This window comes from Salmo salar, chromosome 02 (genome assembly GCF_965601325.2).
Source record: "Salmo salar chromosome 02, fSalSal1, whole genome shotgun sequence".
NCBI lineage: Eukaryota > Metazoa > Chordata > Actinopteri > Salmoniformes > Salmonidae > Salmo > Salmo salar.
In genome coordinates, this window is record NC_138292.1 from 14,153,669 (window position 1) to 14,164,286 (window position 10,618).

Below are 10,618 nucleotides of genomic sequence, written 5' to 3' on the forward strand. Positions count from 1 at the left end.
ACACACACACACACACACACACACACACACACACACACACACACACACACACACACACACACAGCCCCCCCCCCCTGGCCAGGACAGGAGAACCCCAGTGAGGTTTATCCTTTACATGTTAGCAGTCCAAAATAAGCAGTGGGATGCCAGCCTGAGTGACAGAGCTCTGAAGGGAACCGTTTGACCCCATTATCCAGTCCTGGATAAGGAGCTGGCCCCGCCCAATCCTGCTCAGAGGAAAAACCCAAGAGTGTAGGCTACTAGGACTGGGGCACTATGAAAAGAAAGAGTCAAGAAGCGTCAGTGTTGGAAATGGCCAAAGACAACTTGGTTGTCCGTCTAACCAGCCGAGATCTGAACCCGAGTCTCCCACGGGAGGAACCAACCAACCAATCTTAACCATTAGACCAAGAGGACAGTTCCACCACACTTGTGTTGATGGACGGGGTAGGCACGGTGTTGACTTCTAACATGGATGTCTCCCTTCCCTGAGTCATATTAAACTTGGTAAATAAAATCTGTGAAAGACTGGGAGACATAAAACACGGGAATCACATGAACACCAGTAATACTCTACCAAGCCCCAATCAATATCTGAATGTCAAATCAAAAGTCACGGGTGGATAAAAACGCTACCTTTCCTGTTATTTAGGTTGCTGGGAAAATAACTTGAATGTCCCTGGCTACTTCAAAGTGGATCATATTTCTGGTTCTGAACTGAATGTTCTGATCATAATGCCAGGATGTATTTTCTGGTAACGAAAGGAAACAAGATGACGCCGTGAAAGAGAGTAGAGTGATCAGAAACATTCAGTTCAGAACCAGAAATATGATCTACTTTGAAGTAGCCAGGGACATTCAAGTTATTTTCCCAGCAACCTAAATAACAGGAAAGGTAGCATGTTTGTCTCCCCATGACTTTTCATTTGACATTCAAGATATTGATGGCCCTTGTTATTTTACAGAATGATGGCCAACTTTATTGCACTTGATGAAAACCTTTACCACAGTCACAAGAGGACCAAACGCTGGTCAGGTCGCCGCCTCGTCATGATCAAATGGGGTAATTGATAGTGACCGCTCCCCTCCCAGGTCTGTGGAAGCGTATTAGAGAAGGAGCAGGATGGTAATAACAGTGTGTTAGAGCTAGCCTGGTTGCTGTCTCTGTTCAGTTATAACATTCCACTCCTTGACACTCCTGTGTGGGAAGGAGTGGAATGTTAGTTCTAAAGACTGGTACCCAGACTACATTAGATCAGGGGAGGTATGGTAACAACAGTGGGAGCTCAGGTATAAATCATTAAAGGCTTTCCTGTTTCAAAACAGTCTGATTTAGCGTCATGACCTCCATGGCAACACTCAAACTCAGAGGGGGTTCCTCTCTAACTAGGAGGAAGTGGCCGATCAGGATCAGCTTGCCATAAACCAACCAAACCCATATCCTGCACAATGAAGAGGCAGGATGACTAACACTAGCACTGCTAGAAGGCCAACCCCATGCCAGGCGGGACACAACCTCCCCTGTCTATTAATGTCTCCTAAAAAGCTAGGAATTACTCTGCTAATATCCACCCCACCCTGCCTCAGGGTCCATCCCAAATGGCACCCTATTCCCTAGTGCACTACTTTTTACGGGCCCTGAATCTAGGAGTTGGACAGTCAGACCGACAGGTAGACAGGTGATGGTGGATCTATGATCTGTTGTTTCTTTGAAGAGGCTGTTCTGACCACTGATTTAAATAAAGAACACATTATCTATCTATATAGTTCTGGCTCAGTGTACAGAGGAAGGGACTTCATATCGTCTAATTCAACACACATTTATCACTCTGGGAGAGTGAGAGAGACGTCCACATGTTCATGTAGAGTTTATGAATGGGTGTGTTTGGATCAAATTGGCTTTTGACAACCGTTCAGCACAGAGCTGATTCGGGATGGAGTCAGTCAGCTCTGCAATAAGTTACAACACACTTTGTGAAGGACAATGGCAAACAAACAAGAGTGTTGAAAATAGTGTTAATCCAGCAATAGTCATACACACGAGTCATTTAGCATCTCTAAATGATATTAGATGAAATAAATGATCCATCTTCTCCCAACGCTTGAAAATCACTCACTTTATTTTAGCAGGTCTTTATTCTGTGGTATTGGTTGTGTTAAAGTTAACATGAGGTAAAAACAAACATATTCATCATTACTGTTCCCAGCTGTCTCGACAGTATTCTAGCTAGTCAGGTAACTGATGCAAAATACAGTTAGTATTACTTGATCTTGCAGTATAAAAAGTCTCCATTCCATTTGACTGTACCGTCGCCCGAGAGCTGCATCAACGCGGTGGGATCCACTTCCAGAACTATAGCTCTTCTTCTAATAGCTGTTGTCCATTTCAGTCAAGGTCAACCTACAGTAGACCACTGACCATAGGCTCTAAGTATCAAACATCTGATCTAGAGTCAGGTCTCTCCTGTCCATGTAATTTTTTTAAATTGTGATCTAAAAGGTCAAACTGATCCTAAATCCACACTCCTACTCTGAGAAACACCAGAACATCAAATCTCACTAAGAAGAATATACATCATTACAAAACTCAGTATGGGGTTCATTGGTTTTAGTGCGAGCGCTCCATCTAGTGGAGAGTTTAAACACTGCAGCAGTATAGGACGTCTCCCGTCTGATCATCGTATGAGACAGTTTGTAATACCGAGGCTTTTCTTTTCTTAGCTCTTCTTTTGTGATAGCAAAGTGTGTTCCTGTACAGTTTAAAGTGTAATAGATTTGAATAAGTGTTATAGTTGTCTTCGTAGATGGTCTCGGAAATAATACTCAACATGTTCATTAAAATAACAATCAATAAAAAGTGCTACTGTACTACATTAACAACCATATTATTTCCCCTCATAAAAATATTAATACTATTACTCTGTGTTGGTTTCTTCACACGCACACCCTCCAGAACACTGACTGACTTCAAGATACTAGACCTTCTTGTTGGTTAATACAAACTAACTATTGCACCAGCCTGCTCTGACCAAATCTTTTCACACTACCAAGCCAAGCTCAGCTAGTCTGGTTACCCATCATATCCACCATAGTTACTGGAACGTGCTGGAAAGGACATTATGAAAACAACGTATGCAAGCCAGCACAGTACTGGGCCTGGTTTCCCGATATCGATGGAATGGAATTTAGGCTTACGAGTGTTTTAACGATGCATCTTTCCTACAACAGCCGAAGATGTAACGCCACGCAGAGAGAACGTTCGCTAAGTGTGTCGATACTGACAAGATTGAAACCGAGCACTGCTCTCGGATCAGGATTCCACAATACAGACAACAGATCAGCTTGTACGACTGCAAATATTGAGATGGCTTTTTCTAACGCTTACCCTATAATAAATACACTAAATCAAGATTTGACACATCATGAAATATATAGAGGCATAAATTACAGACGGTAGCCAAATAGATAAATAAAACTATTTGAAATATAGGCCTATGTAGACTATAGATATTTATATCTGAATGCAGTCATATAGGTTATCATTTTATCCTTTGGTTGTTTCTAATGCATAGACATCGGCAGCTTTATATTTGTAGTCAACATCGTTGTGAAGTTATCGGTCGTCACAGAGAGACGGATAAGCATCTTGATTCTATGTTTAGTGGAAGGGGAAAATAACACTAGCTGTTCTAGGAGTGATCTGAGGCAGGCGGTAAATAACAAGCGGTTTCAAGTGCAACTTCAGTAAGGATGGCTTTGGAAAACAGGTCAGAGATCCAACAATGCTCCTACAAAAGGTTCTAACTATGAACTCAGCCTTAAGATGCTGTTGGGAAACGGGGCCTGGTTCAGCACGATAGTGTGAAAAGGTCTGTTTATCTGTCCTCTCCAGTAGAAGGATAACGTGATTGACCTTGTGAGAGTCGGTTGGTTTGTTTCTCTATGTGGCAGCTGCAGTGTAGCCTGGTGGTAGACATGGTGAGCACAGCATTCAGTCTGGCTCAACCAGGCGTGCTGCAGCATGTCCCCTGGCCCTGTCCCCTCAGCCCTTCCAGTCCCAGGGGATGCACAAGTCCCCGTCCTGCATGACAGAGTAGAAGTGGGAGACCTCCACCCGGAGGCCCTCCATGAGTGGGGAGCGTTCCTCCAGCAACCGCCTGCAGCAGGGGATCATCTGGTTGTGTCTGACACTGGGCTCCTTGGACAGATTCCTCAGGGCCAGACCCTCCAGGCAGTGGAGCAGTACCTCCTCCTCCTCCGCCTGCAGCCTGGGGGACGGACACAGGTCAGGGTCACACACAGACAGAGAGATAATCAATACAACAATGTACACAGACATGTAGGAAGTAGGAGGGCAGGAAGACAAGGCTGACAGAGACACTCACTGGTTCCGGTGTTTGATTCGTTGTCGGGCCTCCCAGGCCATGCTCTGGAGGAATGTCTGTAGTCTGCTAGGCTCACAGGTGGCTGGGATGACGAAGTGACCCATCTCATGCAGGCTGGGGCTGGAGCGGTCACTGGGACAAAACACCACAGGTACATCATCAGTGGCCGGGGAATCTCTCACATGCCTCTACACCAGGGTTCCCCTATAGGCAGCCCGCCGGTGATTTCATTTGGTCCTCCAAGTTCTCTGAGCAAAATAAATCAGTAATAATAAAAAAAAGTTTTGGGGAATTGTTGTTGTTGGACATAAAAGACTAAAATCAAAGAAATTTGCTCAACGTGATTTTAATTTAGGAAATCTGTTCCCAAGTATTCCCACACATTAATAGCGAGGCTTATGTGATCCTATCTCAATGTAATCAAGGTTTGACATGATTCTGCTTTTGTCAAATACTAGATCTGTTTGGGATCCAAATCATTTATAACTATGTTCCGGGCATCAGGAAAAGTCAGCTCACGGCTAAATGTATACTGAACAAACATGCAAAGTGTTGGCCCCATGTTTCAGGAGCTGAAAAAGATTCCAGAAAATGTTCCATATGCACAAAAAGCTTATTTCTCTAAAATGTTGTGCACACATTTGTTTACATCCCTGTTAGTAAGCATTTCTCTTTTGCCAAGATAATCCATCCACCTGACAGGTGTGGAATATTAAGAAACTGATAAAACAGCATGATCATTACACAAGTGCACCTTGTGCTGGGGACAATAAAATGTGCCATTTTGTCACACAACACAACGCCACAGATGTCTCAAGTTGAGGGAGCATGCAATTGGCATGCTGACTGCAGGAATGTCCACCAGAGGTGTTGCAAGATAATTTAATGTTCATTTCTCTACCATAAACTGCTAATGTCATTTTAGAGAATTTGGCAGTATGTCCAACTGCCCTCACAACTGCAGACCGCGTGTAACCATGCCAACCCAGGACCTCCACATCCGGCATCTTCACATGCACCATCCACCTGGACAGCTGATGAAACTGGAGTATTTTTATCTGTAATAAAGCCCTTTTGCGGGGAAAAACTCATTCTGATTGGCTGGGCCTGGCTCTCCAGTGGGTGGGCCTGGCTCCCAAGTGGGTGGGCCTATGCCCTCCCAGGCCCACCCATGACTGTGCCCCTGCCCAGTCATGTGAAATCCATAGCTTAGGGCCTAATACATTTATTTCAATTGACTGATTTCCTGATATGAACTCAGTAAAACCATTGAAATTGTTGCATGTTGCGTTTATATTTTTGTTCAGTGTAATTGGGGACCCCCACTCTACAGACTGGTATTACAGTAGCATCAAAATCACACCCTTGAACAGCAATGTGCTGCATAAACAGAGTATTTTGGCCCACTGGTAGACAGTCGGGTACGCGGTAGACAGTCGGGTACGCGGTAGACAGTCGGGTACATGGTCTGTGGTGTGGGTGGATAGGGAAGTCTCTCTTACTTCTCCAGGGTCATGGCCAGGCCTTGCAGGCTCCTGGGATGCAGGGCTAGGCGTCGGGCCAGTAGTCTCTTATGGAAGGTGTTGAGGATGCTGCAGTGTTCCTCTATAGGCTGTACAGGTCCCAGTCTCTCTATGTCAATCACCTGAATACCTCCCAACACATGGCTGATCCTCTCCTTCAGCCACTCTGTCTGCTGGTGCAGGCTACGGTAGCTGGGGAGACTCACAAACAGCTAGGACACATGTACACACGCACACACAAACAAACATGGAACATGAGCAACAGGAAAATAAAAAAGACTGGTAACTTTTCCAGCTGAAATGTAACATGTGCCTTACTTTTGTCCATTGGTGATGAACATCCATTGTTCCCAGCATCACATGACCTGAGGCATTCATCCCTGATTGGTCAGTGAATATTATAGTGTGTCCTAAAAGAAAATAAGGAATGGATAAAGTAATTTACCATACATCATTTTAATTCACTCATCATTCTCTGTCAGTCAGGACATCTTTCAAAATGTCAACAGAATAGAACAATTCAAGCCCACTCTTAAGACATAAAGAGCCTTATTGACTCTCTTCCAGGTGTGTATACCTCGCAGGTTGAGCACAGCCTCAGGGTTCTGCTGGGAGAGACGGCTCAGACTCTGGAGCTGACAGCATCTGTGAGTCACTCCCCAGCTGCGCTGCCACCTGCAGGAGGGAGGAGGTATTGTCCTCAGATCAGGTGTTCAAGTGGAAGCAGAGGTTGCCAGTCGTGATGTAACAACAGGAGGAGGCTCAAAGTCTCCAGAACATTGATAATACGTTACTTTGGAATGACATTGACCACCTTCTGTTGTACCGCAGGCCAGTAGAACCCAGTCAAACAGTAACTCAAACATGCACCCTATGAAGCTGAAGGGTCTATGCACTTAACTTCATAGGACCAGCACTTTGCATCAGAGTCATGTTGTATTCGGTGCAGGTGACAATTCCATTTTTACTATGTGTCTCTGCACCATTTTCTATCTGCATGGGAGTTGGTGCACTTAATGAAACTCACCAATGTTTTCATCTTCTATCATAATGGAATAGCTGTTGTTCAGAGTGCTGATGATTACCTGATATCTTCCAAGGCAAATTTCTGACACAATTCCTTCTTGAGTCTCTTCAGCTCCTCCCGTCGAGGGACACTGGCGTTCTGCTTGTTCGTAGCCTCCTTCTCATGGTTTCTCAGCCACAAGCTGCAGCAGAAAGACAACTCTTCAGACAGACCAATGGCTCGCTTGTAGAGCATGTCACTTCTCTCAAGGCGTGAGTGGAATGAGCCAACTAGAAGAATGCAAGTACACAGGCAGTGACGAAGACAGCAAGATCATTTGTTTCTTTTTAAACCCGTCTTCGGAATGCATCTGTGAATTTGAGTTGACAGTTAAAAAGTGATCAAGCTAAAGCGATGCTAATGTCTAATGTGTCATTCTACATACATAAGAAGTTAGCGTTTTCATTGGCTAGGTAGTCATTATACAGTACCTTAGTGTGGGCTCTACTTTCTTGGCCTGCTCCAGCTCCTGCTCTGGGTCTCTGAAGCCAGTGAAGCTGTAGTAGCTTTTGTCCCATTTGATGGGTCTGTAGAAAGGGTTCCCATGCCCAGCCACTGGCTGCCGGCTCTTGGGTGACTCTGAGCTGGCCTTGAGTCCCTTCATGTGCTCTGTGGACAGACTGCAGGACTTCAACACATCCATTACAGTGGTCAGGACATCCTTGGTCTGCAGAGTGAAGCTGACCGAACGGAACCCTGGGAAATGTAGTCAAATGTATTACAAACGTAGTCAGTCACAAAAAAAATCCAAATTGCACCATGTTTTCTATATAGTGCACTACATTTAACCAGGGTGCATAGGGTGTCATTTGGAATGCATCCATGCAAAATACTCACTCAGAGGAAACGGTATGAAAAAAACAAATGATCAAGAAACACCAATACTGTATAGTCTATATTTTAAACAGGCTAAAAGGACGTTACCATGGGGAAGGATGTCTTTCTGAATGTCTTCCTTGTCCTTTATTTCCCTGACATAAAAGGTGAGCTTTGTTGGTTGGACTGAGCGGGTCCCCGGTTTCTGAAGGTTTTCCAAATAACCATTGAGTCTCTTGAGGGAATTTTCATTGACTTCCTGAAGAGAATTACACAAAGAACATTTTGATTGGCAATTCCACGATAACAGAATGATTCTGAGGCTCCTATTTTTCACTTTAAAATGTCAAACAAAAAACAATGAATGCAAAGTTAAACAAACCATACAACTCTATGCACAAGGACTACTTTTAACAATTACCACTGAAAATGTTACAAAAACACATTTACTTGAATAACAGTGCAGATGCAAAGTTTGGTAACAGAATGACGGTTTGTGCTGCATCTACACTGTTCTTCAAGTAAATGTGTTTTTGTAAAATGTTAAATGGATATTGTTAAGTCACCATGGAATTGCCCTACGACATAATTCTATGATACATGGACATTATTGCTCTTTTAGCCTACAACAGGACATAATCATTCACCCTTTCCCTGGGATGCTGGCCAAAGAAGTCTGGATGCACTGCAAAGTAGAAAGGTCTCAGTGCATTGATAGCATCTGCCCCTGAAAGAGCTCTCTGATGGACCAAATGTGCTGCGACATGTCTGTTCCCCACTCTGGAAAAACAACATGGACCAGAGAGTGAGGATAAAGGGTTGTCACCATGATCACCATGAAGTCCAAAACGTGCACTGAGGGCGGGCTGAAAATGTAATGCCTGCTGTGCATTACATTTTACATTTACATTTTAGTCATTTATCAGACGCTCTTAACCAGAAATGCGTACATTTCATACATATATTTTTTCTTTTTTCCCCGTACTGGTCCCCCGTGGGAATCGAACCCACAACCCTGGCGTTGCAAACACCATGCTCTACCAACTGAGCCACACGGGACCATTACATCAGGGGCTCCCAAACTCAGCCCCCCCTCAGTGCACGTTTTGGTTTGTGCCGCACCACTACACAGCTGATTGAAATGGTAAAAGCTTGATGATGAGTTGGTTATTTGAATCAGCTGTCTAGTGCCTGGACAAAAACCAAAACATGCACCCAGGGAGGCCCCAGCACCGAGTTTAGGATTACATCACTAACAGTGGTCCTTTTCACAAAATCAATTCTGAGTGCAGGTGATGATGTAAATATGATAATGTAAGTACTATAGTGGGTTACTTACCTCATGGCACTTCGCAGGAGAGAGGCCACAGACATAGCTAGGTCTACCTGGACACCATCAAATCACTGACTTGTGACATCCACAGGTGTTGATTCTCTCCTGTTGATGAAATAGCTTACAGATTATGAGCTGACTGGCTAACTGGTCCAAACTGACACATCTTAATAAAGATTGTAGTAGCATTTATACTACAGCAGTAGCTAGCCAGCTAAGCCTTGGTTTGTGGGGCAAACTCAATAGGTCTTATTTACAGTATATCTGGCATTCACAGGACTAGCCTAAGGCAAGGCCAAGGGGACACATTGGAAAACACTCCAAACAACAACGCTATCAAATCGTATGGCTTGCAAGTTCATCCTGTTTATTCCAGCACAAAACTGAGCAATAAATCGTATGACTCGTTATAACTAACAGAAAATCACAACAACAAACAGGTTCAGCTAGTTTACCCACCTAGCTAGCTTCCATGCAGGCTAGCTGTGAGCTGAAAATAAGCAACCACATTCAGACTGTACCAACCACATGTCGATAAGTGTTTGGCTCGGGAATTTGTCAAAATTAATGAATACAGATTACCTTCTTAAGACTGCATTGCTGAATTGGTAGCATGGCAGTGAATTATTTTAAATAGATTTTGAGTCCAATGTCAGCTAGTGGTCCATTCATAGCAATCAGACAGACAAAAGCAATCGCACTACTATACTAAAGCATCGATAGCTCCGATATGGACGTTTAATGACCTCTGCTGGTGAGTTTAGAAAGCTACAAGCAATATCTCGCTCATCATTGCACCTCTTCTAAACGCAGTCCAAATTCAGTTTTTTCTATATTTTGTATGATATTGTACAACAACAGCAGATGAAACTAACACCGGAAAAGAGTGATAAAATGTGATCAGTGTTATTTCCTGATAGTTGCTGGTTGAAAATACAATCTACACAGGACCTAATCAGCAGGTTTTTGCATGGGTGAAGTTTCGTTTTTCCATGGTGACATCAGGCGGTAAATGAGTTAATAGACCAATAACAAAGACAGTTCCAAACCTCTCTGCTAATAACAGCTAGTTTTCGGGGTTTCCCCTCCCCACTCAGACCACTAAGTCCTAGCAAAAATATTGCTTGAGAAACATTTTTTTGCTAAAAAAAAACATTTTTGTTTCTTTTTGACCATTTTAATGGAAATCTATTACATTAAGGTTAATACCCAGATATTATTTTATATTGATATAAAAACGGCTGTATTGGATCTTTAACCAATGTCAGATTCTGATGGATCATGAATGTTCATTTTCTTCACCCACAAAACAATTTTTAGACACCTTCCTTACTGCCTTTCTTTGGCTTGTTTCTTAAACGTCACATTTTCCCTCCAGTCCAGGTTGTCCATCTGCAGCAAACCCCTTTTGTGCTTCATCATACCTGTGAATTACAGGAGGCTGCTGAGGGAAGAATGGCTCATAATAATGGCCGGAACGGAGCAAATGGAATGG

General features: G+C 43.6%; 1 protein-coding gene across 3 annotated transcripts; it reads right to left on the reverse strand.

Annotated features, from left to right (window-relative positions):
• Positions 1–2,102: 2,102 nt before the first annotated feature.
• On the reverse strand, positions 2,103–9,854 carry LOC106606051 (T-cell activation inhibitor, mitochondrial). 3 transcript variants are annotated; one of them, XM_045719089.2, is made up of 11 exons: positions 9,706–9,854; positions 9,130–9,228; positions 8,438–8,570; positions 7,899–8,049; positions 7,406–7,670; positions 6,994–7,116; positions 6,486–6,583; positions 6,227–6,318; positions 5,888–6,120; positions 4,386–4,517; positions 2,103–4,268 (listed from the first exon to the last, which is right to left on the reverse strand). In XM_045719089.2, the coding sequence occupies exons 2-11, from the start codon at positions 9,162–9,164 to the stop codon at positions 4,043–4,045; spliced, it is 1,488 nt and encodes a 495-aa protein (XP_045575045.2). In that variant the 5' UTR covers positions 9,165–9,228; positions 9,706–9,854; the 3' UTR covers positions 2,103–4,042. The 3 variants fall into 3 exon arrangements, with proteins under 3 accessions (XP_045575045.2, XP_045575044.2, XP_045575046.2); XM_045719088.2 differs by having other exon boundaries at positions 9,583–9,714; XM_045719090.2 differs by lacking the exon at positions 2,103–4,268 and having other exon boundaries at positions 4,391–4,633; positions 9,583–9,714.
• Positions 9,855–10,618: the final 764 nt, after the last annotated feature.